The 19151-nt window shown below is 39.4% G+C and overlaps 1 protein-coding gene across 1 annotated transcript in view; it reads right to left on the reverse strand.

Moving 5' to 3' along the window:
* Positions 1-10335: 10335 nt before the first annotated feature.
* Positions 10336-19151, reverse strand: part of LOC145768880 (sushi, von Willebrand factor type A, EGF and pentraxin domain-containing protein 1-like) — a 90589-nt gene continuing 81773 nt past the window's right edge. Inside the window, exons 51-52 of the mRNA XM_082580485.1 lie at positions 14171-14341; positions 10336-10785 (exon numbers count right to left, since the gene is read on the reverse strand). Coding sequence (XP_082436611.1) covers positions 10781-10785; positions 14171-14341 — 176 coding nt within the window. The 3' untranslated portion in view covers positions 10336-10780. The remainder of the gene's footprint in view (positions 10786-14170; positions 14342-19151) is intronic.

The following is a 19151-nucleotide window of genomic DNA, read 5'->3' on the forward strand; positions in this document are numbered from 1 at the left end:
TTCATTCTTTGCATGCCCTTTGTATTTGCGTATTAACTTAAACGTGAGTGATTCAAACAATTTGTGTATCATGTGTTTTTATTCATTGGCTCACAATTGTCGTCAATTCTTTTTTAGTTATGCCATGTCAGACTGTCATAACTAGGGGACGCTATGTTCCAGACAATTGTTCACCTAATCAAACGTCATATAACAACCGTTCAAGTCTACTGAATATTACGTCATGGAAATTCCTAAAACATGTGCCAAAATTGCACCATCGTTCATAAGACTTGTGTCAAACTTGTTTAAACCTGTTTCAGTTGAAACCTGTTTAAACATGAAATGTTGCGTCGCACTAACTGCTGACGTGCCTTTGAGTTATCACAAATTTTTCTGATTCATTCTCGAAGTTGTTTGTTGGAAGTCGGTCGCACATTTAACTGGTTTATTTGGTGCTTGCTAGCTGGACAAATTCTCCGTCTTTTATCCAAGTAATCTGTATCGTAGTGACAGTTTTTAGAGGTGTAAGGCGTTGCATCTCGATTTCGATAGCCGCGGGCTAATTTTACAGGAATACACTTATTGAATAGACGTTTCAAGGAGTGTTTCTTTTTCGGTCACTACATGCAGACAAACGGATCCGGGAACTTTATGTTACAATTTTCCCACGAAGAGATTATGGTTTACCGCTGTGACCAATAGGCCATACCGGTATACGCTTATAGTTTACGTGCTGCTCTAATAGCTGACTGGCAACCACGAAAAAGAACAACAATTATTGTAACTTGTAACTCAGGGGCTCACAGAAAATTCAAGTTTGTCAAACATTTTCATGTGGATGTAAAACGAGCTGCTGTGTTTTGAACTTATTGTTGTCTATGCCTCTTTATAATTCACACCTGGGGACCAATGTCTCTGATAAATAGAAAAAGAAGTTTAAAGTTGTCTACAATAAGGCATCTAGACGTGTGTTTGCTATGGATATGAAACTGTGAGCACTCACCAAGTTCACCAACTATATCGATGCTCTTCACTGACAAAGCTAGCTGATACGATCACTCACCACCGATGGCTTTGAAGCTGGAGAAAAGCTCAAAACAAACTAACCGCACTTGGCACGATGATGTTGTTGTAGGCTACTATGATGAGAATGTATCGGGATTATGTTCAACAATTTTGCAATCAACCCTCCCATATTGTTTGTGAACTCAGCTTAGACAAACATAGGTGGACGCAATGTTAATTTGCACTTGATTGAATGGCTAGGCCTACGTGGTCAGGTGCAAACTTGTAATTATGATAATGTAGTCGTGGCGGATGTATTTAGGCTACAAAGGAGAAAGGCACATCACATGGCGTTTAAATTACGCGAGGCAAAGACGCATCATATGACGTATATCAAGAAAAGACGTTGAGTAAATAAGAAGCGCCTGAGGCAAACAACTGTGTATTGAGGCGAGGTTTGTATGATTTTATTAGCAAAATCCTATGCTCTGCCGTTTCATTGTGCATTTCGTTTTTCAATTCAGTGTTTAGATCAGTTATTCATTTTCATTGTAGATATGATAAGCAGTTATTTTTTGTTACTTGATAAGGGCTAACGTGTGTATGGCCGAAAACGTTTGTAGCTTATAGTTTATGTTCAATTTTAATGGATTATGTTAAATGCCGTGTGGTTGCTTGGTTGTATATGTCTGTGGTTGAAGAAAGTGACCTCTTTACCACAATTGTACTACAAAGAAAACATGAACAAAAAAGCAAAAAATGTCATAGCCTACCAGCCCATGCAGCAATGCTACTGTGTTGATTTGTTTACGTTGTAAAATTCTAGCCTACTAGAAGAATAATAATCATTCGCTATCTCCGCTTGCAGCAGATTGCGCATCAACATTGGTTACTTGCTAGGATTCCATGTGATTTTATGAGCCGTACTGCTTCCATGCTGGCTCAAGGCAGATTGGAAGAGGGTGATACGTCACCACATTATTACCCGATTTATCCTCACTACGTTATGCAAGAAAGAACACAATCGGCACCCTTTTTAAAGTCTTTGATACGGTACTAGAAGAAAGTGTTCAGTAAATAATTCAAAAGTAGCCTACAGTAATCTATGTCAAGTGCGTCACTGCATTCATTGTTGACGTAAATGTTAAATAATCCACGTTTAGTTATAAATGATATTTGTGCAGGTTTTGGGAAAGGTTAAGTGACGTGAAATAATAATGTAGTGATGGCGTAAAGCAAGAAGTGGAAAGTGTTCTATTGGACACCGCGGCAAAAATCAGTTGTTAAAAAAACTGGCAATTCTAGTGTTAAAGTAGGCTAAACTACCTTTCCATATCGATACAGTGAAAATATACACTAAGTTATATTATCACAGATTTTCTTTCCTGTAGGCAGGGCCTCCGAGAAAAGTCAGCACTGGTCGAGAAACAATACGAAAAATTGGCCCAAAAATATTTTTTTAGCAAAAATACAATTAATTTGTATCTTTCGTTGCAAGTGATTAAGCTGAAGTTAGCCTACTTTCTTCAAAATGAAAACAACTTCTTTCAATGTGAAAATCAACTAAAATTATTAGATTACACTTGTAGAAAAAATGCCATTGTGGCTAACTATTTTATTTAGAAAGCTTTGTAAACACACAGTAGGCTAGAGACCTTTTCTCGCAGCCAACCAATGAAGCGGGACGTAGAAAATAAACCACTTCACAAACTGAAATCGTAGTAGTGAAACACAGTTTTTGAACGTTTTGGTAGTTGTTTTGATTCAACAATCGCTCATTTTAGTCGTGCATTTTGTACTAAAAGTACTTTTTTCCCTGAGTATTACAAGTTACTGTAGGCAGGCTATCTACTTTCAGAAAAAAATTAAATTTACTATTTCAGTTAATAACTAAAGTAGGTATCCTATAAACTTGTACTTATTTCGTTTAGAATCTACGCTTTCAATTTTTTCGTGCAGCATTTTAGTTTATTAACCTACTTGATGCTTTTGTACTACCTTGGCTTAGCCTTAGACTAAGCTAAGGTACACTCCAGGTTTCTAGCCACTTATTGTTTGTCTTTGGATTGTTTTTTTTTTGTTTTTTTTGCTCTTATGGAACTAATATTTGACATAGCATCAAACTGAATTTTTATTTTTGCAATTATTACTTTCTGTCGAAATAGGATCGGTCATATCTCCAGTTTGCGACACACACGTTTTCATTTTGAATTGGACTACAGCGCAAGTGAAATTACCCAATACCATGCTTTTTGGTGAGGCTACTACAATTTTAGTAAATTATTAGACTACCGTACTAATTGTTATCTAAATTTTTAGTAAATTTTTACATTACAAAACTCTAATTAACTGCCAACAATTTATAGTAATGTAGTGGTTGTATTGTAGAGTGGTGAGAACGTTTGCGCGACGTTCGCAATGGACGTCGGTTCGACACCGCTCCAGAGTTTACGGTTGTGTGTCGGCAAAGACACTTCAAGGCATGCTAAAATAAGGGTAGCAGCTGACTCGACAACTAGCCTATAGGCCTATATCTCTTCGCTGCTTCCTGTTGTGTTGCATTTGTGATCGCAGTGAAGGCTGCGTGCTTTATATGTTGTCGTAAACGTGATTAGGTTAGCCTATTACTGAACCCCATGTCAACTTTACTTGATAGCTTATATGAAACTAGGTAGGTTAAACAAACAAATTATTGTGTCAGGAAATGACAGCGATAAACATGGTATTTCGGGGTCTGTGGCTCCTCCGAGCTTTACACAGCTCTTTTCTACGATCTATAATATAGGCTACACAGAAACAAACGGAAACCCCATAATTGCATCTAGGCCCTAACTGATGAAGTTAGGTTATGGTCGTGATTGAACGGTAGTCCAGCTGAAGAAAACCACAGAAAACGCTTTCTCTACAGCTGTGATAGCCTACCTCAAAAATAATTAATTTTATAGCCATGATCTATGACAGGGTTACTCAACTAATCTTAACAATTAAAGATCCAGTTTGACAAGTTGAATATTTTTAGCGATCCAGTGAATAAGCTATGTCACACGCAACCACGAAAGTTAAACTATCTGTACTAAACTGGATTTCTGAAAAAGTGTTGTGGAGTCTGGCAGTCGAAGTTCCAACCCTTCAGCAATTAAAATAATCACAGTAAAAATACCTTCTTCGCAGTAGAAATCTGTTTAAAGAAACCCTAAAACGTAGCAATGATGTTATTATTCCAAATGCTGAAGGTTCACCATCAGCACCCAGAAGGTCCAGATTCGGACCGCGGTCCGCCAGTTGAGTAGCCCTGATCTACGTAACAGTATATTGTTATTCTAAGTTTGTTGAATTTGGCTAAATAAACGAGCTAGGTGAATGACATTCTTAAGGTTATGTCCCCTTAACAAGGCTTATTTGCCTACTCCAGATTAATATTCAGTGCAAGTAGACCATGCTGAGTGACAGGATGCATTGTTTTAAAAAGTAAATCAAGATTTCACAAGTAAAGATGGTCCGCCCCGTTAGCTCAGTGGTTACCCGCCTTGCTCAAGATCATGCGGCGCTTGTTCGGCTCTCTTGGTGTGCGCTTGAGCAACGCATTTCAGGACTGCTCACCATTCAGTGGCAAAAAGTAAATTGAATAATACCCTGGCAACAACACTTCAACAATCGGAACCAATCTCGGTAACTGGCCCTGCATCAAGAGCCTCTACAAGTATGCGAAACTACCAAGAATAGTCTGCCAAGTCAAGTCAATTTATTTTGTTTTAACAGCGCCATATATTAACAAATAATCAGAGTAAAATGTAATTGTCAAAACAATGCATTGTACAACTGGTGGTTAGATTATGGCGCAATCAGGATGGTAGCGAAAGACCATAAGCAGTCATCTAGTCAGCCACCACCCCATCACAGTAAATCTAACTACACATTCATACACACTAGTGTACCAAGGCTTTGTCAGTCAGAGGATAAAGATTCAAAACCAACTAACCAACTAAAGAAGCAAAAAATAGTACAAACGGAAACCTACTCGGTCTACTTGTAGTAAATAAGACAATAATTTTTACTTATTATTAAAGACACAGTAGCGCATCAGGAAGAAATTTCAAGTCTATCAGAATTGTAGACCAACAGCATTTTGCTTTCACACCAAGAGTAACACACTACCAGCAGTTCTTTCAAGAGCCATAGCTTCTGCGCAGTACCGACAGCCCATAAGTGGCTTATCATTGTGTCACTTGGCCTGTTTTTCTTACAAAAGTAACTTGAATAACATACAACAGTCTTTTTTTGTTTTTTAAGGTTGATTCCACGTTTTTACAAAAATTCTAATAACTGCTAAACAAGTTTCGTTTCTAGCTCTAGTTGCAACGTTCATCTGATGAAATTGAAAGTAAAAGCAACAACAATCACAGGATATGATAAGTTAAGATTTACTGCTTTATTTATCAGAAAACATATAGACTACAGCTATGTTAATGCAAAGGATGAAATTGACTAGGGGTGTAGCCAGCACAACGTTTTGAAAGGGAGGCAAATGAGTATTTTTGCGCATGTGAGTTGTTGTTTCGTATGACGTTTTAAGCCTAAGTCCAAGTCTTTTTCATTAAGCCAATCCATGAGCACGTTCTTGCATTGGTGGGCTGTTAGGTATCCTCCCTTAAACTTGGTTACTGGGCACTTCAATATGGTCTGTGGAGTAATTTATGACGTTGCATGTTGGGCAGTTTTGTTGAGATGTCATCCCCAACCCAGCAACGCACTGACAGAGTGTAGCCTATGGGAGAGCTCCCCGAGATATTTTTGAAAAAAAATGTTTTAAAAATGCGCATTCTGAGACTACTTTCAGCGTAAATGAACAGAAAAACAATTATTCAAGTGTCTGGTATCAGTGCCGGTCTTTGGGATGTGCAAACCGTGCGATCGCACAGGGCCCGCAAATTAGGGGGCCCGCAATTTACTCAGAAAATGCAGTAATTTTGTCATTTTCAATGGAAAAATTCAACAAGTGAATTCAACAAAGGAATTAGCAACAAGAAAACATAAAGACTCAACGAATTCAAACTATTTCGTCACCTGAACATTTCGTACCCTGAAAAGATCGAGAAAAAAACAACAACATAGCCGAAGTCGCTGATCGGATTTGCCGCAAACATTTCAAAATTTCTCGATCGTTTCAGGGGACGAAATAGGTTGCATCCAGACTTAACATAGAGACATAGCTTTATTTCCGAAAAATGCCAAAGAAAGCATGATCTTATCTTTTTGCTATGCCACCGGACAGCACCATTTTACAGCAATATTCATACCTAAATTTCTGTTGAACATGCTCTCAGAATGCCCCAAATTCAAAGTAATTTTTCAAAATTTTCTGGGGGAGGCCCCCCAGACCCCCCCGCCGCTGGTTGTCGCCTTCGGCGATCACGCCGTCACCATCGCCCCTCTCCTTTCAAAGTACCTAGCTACGCTACTGAATTGGATTGTCGTCATTGGGGCCCGCAAAGCATATTCTGCACAGGGCCCGAAATACCCTAAGACCGGCACTGCTGGTATACAAAGAACAATGGCACGAAAGGGCATCCTACTATGTTATAATGATGTAACCTACAGTGATACAGAATTTTGTGTCGTAAATATTATTTTGAGGTAAAAATAAAAGATTATAATTAGGCTAAAAGCGAATAGCAAAATTGTTATATTTCAAAATGTGCATTAGCTTACATGACCTTAAAAGGGCACCGGTGCCCCTCCTACCCCCCATTCACAGAAAAATTGAGGGCAGGGAAGCATGGCGCTCATGTCTGGAGTGACATCTACAAGGATTGAGAAATACTTGGAACTACGCACTTCATTCAAGAATTTGTTTATTATATTGAGTTGGTACATTTTTAGTTTAGTAGTAAAAATGGGCCACCCTCAATAGTAAAAACAAAACAAAAAACTACTTGATTTTCCTTTACAAAGTTTTGCAAGGGAGGAAATTTTCTCAACTTCTCCTCTCTGGGAGCCTCTGCCTGTAAGAGGCCCAAAATTAGTTTGGCCCCAGGGCCCATAAGGGGCTTAATTAACACAGCACTGGGGTCACCTTACATAGAATTTTGAAGTTTTTTCCTGCTAAAACAATTACAGGTTATAAGATTTTCAAGATATACAGTATATCATTGAAATCCTTCATGGTCATGGTCATGAATAATTTTTTTTTTATGTTAGCCTTAGCTAGCTAATTTTTTTATGGTAAGCTAACTTAAATTTTAATCCAAACTTTTCACGCAAATCTGATTTTAATTTGATGAATTTGGTTACGCTATATGCAAAGCGATTTTTGGTTATCTTACAAAGTCTGCACTTTGATAAACCAAAAAGTAAATTATTGCGCCAAAAATGCCTAAAAAGTGACCAAAGCAATACTATGTTTGTCAAAATTTTCCGGGGTCAAGCCCACCGCACCTCCTTTCATGCTTTAGTTTTTGGACAAAAAGGTTTGCATTGTCTCTTTATTCTACAAATTGTGCTTTGTTAAAACGCTGGTTCTTCCCCAACTTTGTTCCAGATTCACTACTGCATTGTCGGCATGGACTACAGTATTTAGCCTACTAATTGTTTCTGAAAACCTCTTAGAGTTGTTTACTCTTTGCTGAAATGATGAATGTGAAATTTTCCCCTTAAATTGAAAGAGTTTGCGGCTAACCTTTTGTTTTCTTGTAGGCTACTATTTTTAAGAGCCATCACTAAACAATAAACATAGGGGCGCACTATAGTGGGTGTTTGGGGAGGGGCAAGATGGTGCTCAATGCTCACATGGCCCTGCATGCAAGCATATGGAAAATATTACTAGTTTTGAAAATCAAGATCAAACCAACAATCCCTGGCTTAGAGAAGTAGCGGTAGGGCGCGTACTTTTGTCTGAACAGAAGTAATTTTTTATCGACTAGTAGGTATTGAATAGCGGTAGCGCCGCTATTTTTGCATATTTTAGCGGCAACGATAGCGCTCAATTTTTAAAGTAGCGGATGGTCACCTCTATCTCATTAATCCGATCACCTTCGCTGTTACTGTAATTTTTTGTCATCGCTTAAGTTACACAAGAGCATAAAGGTGCATCTACACGAGAAAGTGTTCGTGCTTAGAAATTCTTGCTTAAGCTAGTTTTTAAGCTCGTTTCGTCTACACTCACAATCTCGAAAAAAGATTTTGCTTGGTTGAACCGCGGTCACGTGAGTATTTCAACCGCAATGACGTCACGTTTCAAAAAGTTCGCGCCAAAGCAAGAAGTAAATCAACTGTTCTTCAATAACTGGTCGGAGTGAGCTGACACTTTTGAGGTCTTGCAGTCATTCAATGATGGCTTTCAAATGTTAACGTGTGTTATTTTTATTGTGATGGTCATGGTCAGAAATAAAAGCAACTGAACTCAACTTGTGTAAAAAATGCTGCAAAAATATAAGGTTGCAAATACGCAATTTACTTCAGAAAGAAGTGTTCTGACACCTTAGTGAAGTTAAAAAGTTAGAAACAGGTGTGGCAACTGGCAAGAGAACACTGAGAGCAACAAATACAAAACAACAACTGCAAACTTCCCAGCTGCTTGACTAGCAGCCAGACCTGTAGCGCACCCAGCATGGGGCTAAGGGGGATCAAGCCCCTCCAAACCCTCCACCAAAAATGAAGTTTTTGTATGTTCTGCAGAATATCTAAACCGAACCGCGTATTTTCTCTCCTGATATCGAACGAAATATTTTCGTTCAGTTTGCCACTTTGTAGGCCTAAGCAACTAGGCCTACAAAGTAAACAATTGGACATGGCAAGTGCAATTGCACACGTGAAAGCTCTTGAGAAAGTTTTAAATGACGTGAGGCTGGATGCTGTCGAAAAGTTCAACGCAATTTACACGAAAGGTGCAAAAATTATTTCTGATTTGTTTCAAGACAGCGTTGCACTGAGAAGAATTGCTGAACATCACATTCATCGGAACACTGTTGTTGCAGAAACGCCTGAAGATTATTACCGAATATCTATATTCATTCCATTCATCGACGATTTCATCTCTCAACTTAACACCCGTTTTTTAAAGCATGGCAACATACTTGAGGCGCTTTTTCTGTTACTTCCCACTGGATGTCAGTTGACAAACCTAGATAGGCAACTTTTCTCAAATTTGCGTGAATTTGAATGCGAAGATTTGGAGTTGGATTTTGATTCTTTGTTGCAAAATGAATTGACACTTTTGAACGAACGGTTTAGCAGTAGGCTAATGACGTGCCTCTAACGACATCGGCAATTGAAGCAATATTGCTACGCGACTCAGACATCTACTCTAATATTGACAAATTGTTAAAAATATTTGTTACCTTGCTAGTTACCACTTGTACCAGCGAACGCTCGTTTTCAGCACTGAAGAGGATCAAAAGCTATTTGCGAAGTAGCATGGGAGAAGAAAGGCTAAATGGATTGGCTATGTTGAACATTCATTGGAAAATTTCAATTTCACCAACAGAAATTTTAAATGAACTTCAGAAACATGAAAGACGGCTTGACATCAATTTGTAGCTCGTTGGCTGGTGAATTTTGTTTTCGTTTTTGAGTTATGTTACAACCTGTTTCTTTTCGTCTGTAAGAAGTTCTTTTGATTTTGCATGTTTACACCTAATTTAATGTTTACACAAGGCATTGTATAAATGTAAAATATAATGATGGGAGATATAAGTTTTGGTTTATTCCATTTGAAATTCAGGAAAGTGAAAACGCGTAATTTAGCAAAGTAATGTAGGCCTATAATGGCCCTTATTAGGAGCCTTTAAAAAGGATGTATTTTCATTGTTAAAATCAAATATTTTTCCAAAGGAGCTTGAACGCTCCCTTGGAACCCTGGCGCAGGTATCGGCAACCGGTGGGTTGTGGGCCGTGAGTGCCTTTAAATATTAATCAAAGGAATGGGCATAGGCTTTTTGTCACTCTCACTATTGTCGCAAATCACTCGGCCGACATTTCTGAATTAGCCCCCCCCCTAATTTTTTTTCTGGGTGCGCTACTGAGCCAGACTACTGAGTGCTGTGAGTGCAGACCTGAGGTTTTGCCTCGAAAATACTTCTAAGCAAGAGAACTCACTTAAGCGCTCAGTTTTTAGCTCTGGAGCGTATTTTTTCTCGCCGACTCGCTTAGTTTCCTAAAAGTAAGCGGCACAAAGTGCGATTATCTTTTACAAACAAGAAATTTAGCTAGCTTAAGCAAGGAAACAGTCGTCGTGTAGACGCACCTTAACACTTCGTAAAAAATAATTGTTCGCTTTGCCCCGTCTTCTCTTACTGTTGTACCTCAACATCAAGTTGTTACCTAGCAGCTTCTTGATACTTTAACATTCAATACAGGTAACCTACTGTATTTGATATGCTTTTTTAACACTTTATACAGGTATATATAATGCACACATCAAAAAACAAGAACTAGCCTATATGTTAGTAGGCTGATTATAAAATAATTGCGCAAGTTAATCTTCCATAGAGTTCTCATCAAAAATACAAACTTTAGTAGCACAATGACACATTTTTAACTGTTAAAAAGCCATTGAACAGCATATTTCTGTTTAAATAGTAGTCTTGAAACTTGCCAGCATAAATCAAAATTGCTCCAAATAATAACAAATAAGTCTATTCAGCTAATCCGCAAGGAAATACCTTAGGCCTAAATCAGTATTATTGTAAAACATAATTACACACGCTCATAAACTACAGTAAGGTAATTATAGGAAAACACACAAAAAGGAAATGAAGGCATATAACGGCTTTTGAAGAGAGTCTTGGCGTTTTCGTCATACTGAAAGTAAAATAAAAACATTGTACAATGTAGGCTACATCTAATTACATTATAATGATGATACCGGGAATCTCATACAATAAGATATTATGCACATGATGTTCCTCTTTAGCGCACTCACTTTAGCCTATAATTTTCATCGAATTTCTTTGGCATTGCCGGTTGATTGATTGAATCTTTATTCTCGGACTGGGATTCGCATTCTTGTAGAGGCTTTAGATCACTGACGCAGACCCGGTTATCCAGATTTACAGAGTGAAGTTTCAGACTGAAGTGTTTGGAGAATTGTTCCATCCGTTAGGTGGCGCTAGAAGAGCAGTGCTTAATGCGTGTTGCCTAATAAGCGTTGATAAACAATGTTTACCCCAGTCTAACAAAATAAACAAAATCTTTTTTCTTGTATTAATTTTATGCAAAATACCTATGCGAAAGTACAGTACTACAATTGCAGCTACCGGTACCGCCTGTTAAGGATGTTAAAACAACTTGGCCCCTATCCCAGGAACGTGTAAACATTTTTTTCTAAAATTAGGCCTACGCATTCGCAATCTAACTTAAAAATGTAGATACCGGTATCTCAGAAATCTCAGATCAATATGGTTTCCACTAAAAAAGTTATTGCAACTAAAAACACAAAAGTTACAATTGCACCTGTATCTACCGCTAGACGAAGGTTAAGGACAATTTTTTGCAATACCATATGGCGTAGGCTACAATAAGGATTTTTCGTAATCATAAATTTATGGTGCAGCATTGTTATATTGGTTTGACTTTGTGGTGTCAGTGTCTGTACAACTAGTGCTGATTGTCGATTGTAGTTCTGTGGATGAATACTGTGCATAAATAGGGGTTTGCCTATCTTGTCTGCTAAGAAAGGAGCAATACATTAAATTTTACAATAACTTTGAAAAGAAAGCTTTATTTTAATCTTTTATCAAACTGTCGCTTTTAAGTGGCATTTCATTTCCAATTAAATTTGATGAATTCTGAAGGTGTTATTGTTAATTGCCTTTCCCAAGGGCACAACAAGCGATGAACTTGTCTACTTTTCTCCATACTGCAAGCTGAAAGTCAAGCAGAGAAGCTATGAATACCACTTTATAAAGTCTTTATGAAACGGTTAAGGTTTATTGCAACAATCTACTGCATTCGAGGTAAAAGTTCATTGGTCTGCCACGGGGTGCCACAAAATATTTTTTATCTTCTGAAGAGTGCCGTAGGTCTAAAAAGGTTGGGAACCACTGCTTTAAATACTGTATGTGACAAACTCACAAACAATGTTGTCTGAAAGATACTCATGCAATAACATAAGAGTAGGCATACGTAACGTCAAATACTTTAACTCGTATTTGCTTAATCTGAAACTTATGTTTGTATTGTCTTTTTAGCTTCTTTGAGTTTGCCTTTTCAGCGTCCTTTTTCATTTTTCACCTTTTCTCATCATCTGCCCACTCAACACAACTCTATGAAACAGTTCTAATGCACACACACACACGCACAGTAGTGTTACAATATGAATTTTAAATGTGCATAACACGTTCATACAACTAACCACTAGCCTACGTCTGTAGGCCTTTCAGTATCAGTGGTTAGTTAAAAATGTATTTTTGTAGCCTAAAAATATAAGTAAATAATAGAGTACATAATATTAGTAGCCTATAATATAAGGTGCATAATATAAGAGATATACAGAATAAATTGCATCTTGCCAACAACAAAAAACACACCACTTTTTGCTGTGGTCACTGGAAGATAATTAGAGCAGTTATGAATCTTATCCGGGGCCGTATAAAAGCAAGCTGCATGTGGGCCGGATCTGGCCCGAGAGTCGTCCTTGGCCTAGACCAGTGGTTTTCAACCTTTTCGGTGGAACGAAACCCAATGAAACATTCCAAAAGCTCGAGGAACCCCTGTTCAATAATTTAATTGCCTTATGCAAAAAAACATCGTTTGATTAATAAGAACTTCTTGAAGCGAAGAAAACATGTCGACAAAATTTGGTGGAAAAGCACGAAGTTAAATGTAATCGCACCACAACGAAAATTCGGGATGGCAGCGAACGTGTTAAATTGTAGCAAATTTATTAATAGTGGCAAATCTAATCAATATTTGATTATATTTAAACAACATGCATATAATAATAAAATAGACTTTGTGAAGAAAGGGGCGTTCTTTCCGGCTATCAGCACAAGGCTGAGCACTCACTCGCACAGCGAGCAGTTGCGATTCGCTAACCATAACGGTGTAGCTTCCACGCTAGCCATTCAGACCATCCAATCAACAATATGTTCTCGGATTTGAATGTAAACTTGCAGAACCCCTAGACTTACCGGCGGAACCTTAGGGTTCCGCAGAACCCTGGTTGAAAACCACTGGCCTAGACTATATGATACGCTTTTAACAAAAATAACTTTTATCAATTAGTCTATGTTATCGTCGTTGAAGTGTTGTGACTTAGGAACAAATTGGTTGGAAGCCTGGTTACTCTAGTAAAACAAGAGCCCAAAATATAAGCTACCGTATTTATCCGTGTATAAGTCGCAAAATTTTGCACCAAATCTTGCCCAAAAAGGTTAGGGTGCGACTTATACACGAGGGTGCGACTAATACACAAGGTTCTGAACTTCTGACAAACGAATGCTACAGATCGCGCGTTAGCGCTGTTATTAAGCGTTATTATTTTGCGTTCGAGGATTGCGAGCATCGCATTAACAGGCTCACTGCACAGCATGCATGTGAATTCTGATTTGATTGCAATGAGATAAAGGCACGTCTCGGCAAGCAAACACGTGTCGACATGAAAGTACGGCATTTTTTTTATTTCAAAACAATTGTTTTTGAGAATTGATGATTGTTGCTTTTCAATAAAATTTGCTAAAAAAAATCTGTACCAATATTTGAGCCAAATTTTGGGTGCGACTTATACACGAATGCGACTTATACACGGATAAATACGGTAGATAGGCTACTTAACTTATGTTCAGCAAACAAACGTTTCGAAAACTACCGGTACTGTCTTCATCTTTAGTGTGACTTCGTTTTCAAAACTACTGTATTATTTTCACATAGTTGTCAAGATCTCATTTTTATTCATTACCTGTTTTAGGAGAACTACAAAAGTTGTAGCAAATTAATATTAAATTAGCAACTAAAAAACGAATCGTTATAGCCTAAGCTTGCTTTGTTCTGTAAATATGCACCCAAGCCGTAACATACTAATTGGAACAAACATCTATCATATGCACTATGCAGGTACTAGGTTTCAAATAATCATTCAGTCTATCTATACTCAGTTACCTGGTTACTTTGTATATTTAGGGTAGAAACAAACAACTGAAATACCATCCATAAAGTTAAATTTTTTGGTGATTCATTCTTAACTTACTATTAGGCATGCATTCTTGACAATTGCCCCATCGTCCTGTGACATATTTCTCGTCATAGGCACACCATGGAGTCACTCCGTTATACACAGTCGTGCACCGGTTGTATGGGACTCCTCTGTAAGTGAATGGGAAGTGACATTGCAAGGTGTCCTTTCCGCAAACGTGTTTACCTGAAAAGTCACTCAACATTATAACAAGTTCTGATTTGCATTGCAGTAGCCTAATTGGTCAACTTTCAGCAATGCTATACCTTGAACTTAATACCCAAACTCAGATGCAGGTAGAAAATTATATATTTGTTTGATATTCTTGTATAAACTACTGATACTCAACATTTTAGAAAAACATTTTTTGCAATTCTTTGTTTGTTTTTTTGGTTAAATAGATGTGTTCCCATTTGGAAACATGGGGAAGTCGAAGGTACGGGGAATTTGTTTCTTTTTGTGCACTATGCTCTGCGATGTGTAAAAGAGTAATCAAAGTCACTGGGGTTTATTGCGTTACCACACCAATGGTAGGCCTACCTTCAGGTTTAAATACTTACATTTTGCAATATATTGAAATTGCAACAAACCAAGTAGGCTACATTTTACTTGGCCCATATCGAAGTGGCTTATCTTAAAGTTTAGCTAACAATGTTCGAAAGTCATTTCTTCTTACTTACAAGTGATTCATATTTCCGCCAATCTCCTGATCCAAGCGCCAAGCTTCAACTACGAACCTGTTTAAAAAATTAGAGAAAAGAACCGCAACTACTTCTTCCTTGGTAGTCGCGGTCGGGAGTCAGTAAGAAATTGATCAAGAAAATCGATTCCTCCCATGAATTTATTGTAATTTTACACCATCCTAGCCTATAGGTTTCCTGTAACGATTGAAGTTTGCCTTCAGGTATTGCTTGTGACAATTTTCTATTTTCTTTCTTCAGTATTTTGGCAACTTTCTGTTTTCCTGTGCTGTTTGGTTTGGAGCAATCTTGCTCGTCTTCCAGGCTAGAATAGAATACTTTAACGTTTCCTCCAATTTCTTGTTCAGTCTGAGTTTCTATCAAATCTTCGTGGTCATTTTCTTCATCTGTAACATTACCTCTATTTTCTGGTAGTAAAACCACCAATTCGCAATTCTCTGTATCACTCATGTCATCAAGCACATTAGCTGCTTCGAGAGTTATCAAAAATTGTGTTGACATATTCAGTTTATTAGCTCGTCGTCGTGTGAGCTTGTGGGGCCAAGGTTCTATTCTTTTACTACCCCAGATTCATGGTGTTCCCGGACTACACTGGAAGGCTACTAGAGAGCAGCCAGTCGTTGATTTCATCATTCAATACGTGCAGACCTTCCACTCCGTTAGGTGGCTTGAAGATGGTACAGTCATTGATGAGGTGGTCTGCGGTCTGTTCTTTAGCAACACATTTACAGGAGGAGGAAGAGGCCTTTCCTCATAAATGCATGGTTGAGCGGAAAATCCCAAGACCCATACGCAGACGGTAAAGGTGGACTCATGCTTGTCTTAGTAGTGTCAGGCCAATGGAGCGTGTATCGGCGTCGGAGACGAACGAATGAAGTCTGGTGGACTGGTGGTACTTGCCTTTCATTCATAATTCCATTTATGGTACGCCCAAGTAGCCGCAGAGATGTCTTGTTTATTAGCTTCGTTGATCCGAAGTTGAGTGGCTGGCAAAAATGAGTGTCTTGATTTCAGTCGATGAGGGACTGAGGGTGCTCGGTTGGAGGAAACAGAGGTCTTGTCGTGGAAAAGATGGTTAGGCTCCAACGCCTGTTGGCCAAGACACAGAGTGGCTCCTTCGCGACGAATCTAAGCAGGTTGGATGACAGTGAGAATGGGGAGATGGTCCAATAGTTTGGGACGCAGGTATCCGGTCACTGTGCGCAGGGCACTGTTTATGGCAGTGTCCGATGTTGTGGCAGTGAGCACTGCGGCACCAAACAGGTGCACAGTATTCTGCTGAAGAGTAGACAAAAGCTAAGGCTACTATACCCAAAGTGGCAGCCCTTGTCCCCAAGCTAGATCTTGCCAGGCGTTTGAGTAGCTCAGCGCAGGATGCCAGTTCCTTGAGCAGTGACACCAAATGGTGGCGTTATGTAAGCGATCTGTCTACTGTCACCCCAAGATACTTTGGTTCAGGACAGAAGGACAGAGGTTTTTCATTCTTTTGAGCATGTAGCTCACAATCAGCTTCCTGATTGTGTAGATGGAAAGCTGCTGCCACCGTTTTGGTTTCGCTGAGCTTCAGTAGCCAGTTATGAAGATAATCCGAAAGGGTTTTCATGTCCTGCCTCAAGGTGTCTTCTAGGTTTTCCCACGACTTTGTGGAGTGGAGAACTGCCAGGTCGTACACATAAGCGTATTTTTCGGAGACCGTAGTTGGCAGATCGTTGGTGTAGATGTTGAAAACAGTGGAGACAAGACCAATCCCTGTGGGACGCCGTTATTTAGACGACTCAGTCCGCTTTTCTGGTGGGGAAGGTGAAGCTTCGATTCCTGACAAGTTCCATGATCACATGGACTATATTTCGGTCAGGAAGTAGGCCAAGCAGCTTGGAAGTAAGGCCGCGATGCCATATGGTGTCATAGGCAGCTGTGAAATCTATAGAACGACAGTGCTGGCCTTGCTTTTTGTTTCGAAGCAGTCTTTGATGTCTTGGGTCAAGAGTGTGACCTGATCTACGGTGTATTTTCAGCGCCGGAACCCAGCTTGCTTTTTTGGAAGGAGCTGGTCGATAATTGGGTTGACGTTGGCATAGATTAGCTTTTCAAGAATTTCAAAAGGAACACAGAGGAGGGAAATCGCACGATAATTCTTTGGGTCCTCTGGTGGCTTGTGAGGCTTAGGGATCGCAACTACTAAAGCTATTCTCCAGATTTTTGGGATTGTGAGGTGGTGCAAGCAGGAAGACAGGAATCTACGTAACCAGGACTTGAAGGCAGGACCAGCATGGAGTGCAAGCGCAGGGCAGATCTTATCCGGCCCTGGAGACTTGTATAGTTAACCGGAGGGCGGTGAAGAACTCCTTTGGAGTAAAATCTCCAGAGATTGTTTCTTCTTTTGGTGCTTCCACTCGCCACAGCGCAGATACTTCCTTGGTGACAAGGCGCGATACCTTGCAAGTCTTTGTCTAGTACACCCGTTCTGCACTATAGCTGGGAAGCGATGGCATTTGCAGGAATGGGGCACTGGTAAGGGAAGTTTGCTGAGCGACCTGTGAGGTTGTCTATGATTCTCCATGCTTTGCGGCTTAAGTGTGAAAAGTCAATGGTTTAGACGGCTTCGTTACATCGCTCAATCTTCTTTGCGTCCAGCTGCTCAAGTAATCTGGTGGCTGCGGTGTTAGAAGCAATACCAGGTGTGGCGTTTAGGTAGGAGCGATGGAGAGCATGACATTTAAAGTTCCAGCACGTTATACAGCTGGTTCGACGGTCATGGTATTGTGGCTTTTGCCGCAGTTATTATGGCATTAGAGAAGTCCTGGTATGCTTTGTCTACACTGCATGTCATTGGTCAAGAGGCTGTATTGATTCCAATCGGCTTTTTTGAAGTTCGAGCGTTTCACCGGTGAACTTGAAACAGGAGCCACAAGTTTTGGGGCGATGATGAAGGCTGGCCGGTGTTGAGACCGAAAAAGTTCTCAAGCACACGTCTGTCTGAAAGTGAGCGGTCGACGCTCGCAAAGGCCAAGTCAGAGTTTGTCCCTGTCCCCCAGCGACCGGAGTGGAAACTGGCTGGTTCCTTTGGATTGAATAAGAAGGCAAGATGGTTTGTAAGGGCCCAGCCAGCCAGTATATTAGCTAAAAATCGCTTATTTTTTAGATTTGAAATAAACTTCATCTTTGAATATTACCAGCAAAACTTCCTCAAAATTGATTGATTGATTGAATCTTTATCCTCGGACTGGGAAAGCTTCTTGCAGAGCTTAATCCTGGCAGTTTCGCATACTTGCAGAGGCTTTGAATCACTGACGCAGGCCCGGTCACCGAGATTGACAGAGTGAAATTTCCGATTGTTGAAGTCTTGTTGCCGGGGAACTATTCCATCCATTAGATGCCGCTGAATGGAGAGCAGTCCTTAACATGCGTTGCTCAAGCGCACACCCCAAGAGTCGAACAAGCGCCGCTTGATCTTAAAGTTTCTTCGTTCCAGAAATGACGCGCTAACCAACTGAGCTATCTGAGCTAAGTTCAAACTCCAGCAAACAACCACTGCTGATACACACCACATACAACTGAATAACCTAGTTCCACTGTTACGACAAAAACCTTTTCGTAAGATCCATTTGTTGCTTCACCAAATTTAGTTTTGCTTGCCGCAGTGCTCTGTATAAAGCCGCGGTATAGCATAATCAGTCACGAGTTACTAATGTTTCCAAATAAGAACATCATAAAAGAGTGTAAAAATACCATATCTTATAATTTTTGCACAAACATGAAACTAGATATGCAAGTACCCAAAAGGATAAAACATAAGAATACAACTCCAACGTATTATTTCCGCTTCCAATCTTTCAAAGAACGGGCAAAATGTGAAGCGACCCTCTAAAGCCAAATGTTCCCTAACTTTAACCTTCACACTTGGTTGAATAAATAACCAAGAAAGATTATAATTTGTGCAATTATGGTATAGTTCTTACTTTACTCTATTGATCTTTATCAAAATATATTCAAATATGTTTTATTTTCCTGCCCAAAATCTCTCTTAAAATTTTGTTATTATGCGGTAACATTGGGCATTAATAGGTTAAGGTGGCCCTTATAGCAATCTTCATCATGTGCTGTTTCCAAGCCGAAGGCTGTCTTGTGCTTCCACACGTAGCATTCTTCCAATACTCTTTTTGCTTCTCCAATGCTTGTCAAGTCAGCTTCAAAAACTAATTGGTGTAGCTGTCCTGCCGATCCTCTCAAAATGTGTCCGGCTAATTACACCTTTTATTTTGCTAAATTATTTGCCCATCTATCTTGCACTCCAA

This window comes from Aplidium turbinatum, chromosome 4 (genome assembly GCF_918807975.1).
Source record: "Aplidium turbinatum chromosome 4, kaAplTurb1.1, whole genome shotgun sequence".
Classification (NCBI taxonomy): Eukaryota; Metazoa; Chordata; class Ascidiacea; order Aplousobranchia; family Polyclinidae; genus Aplidium; species Aplidium turbinatum.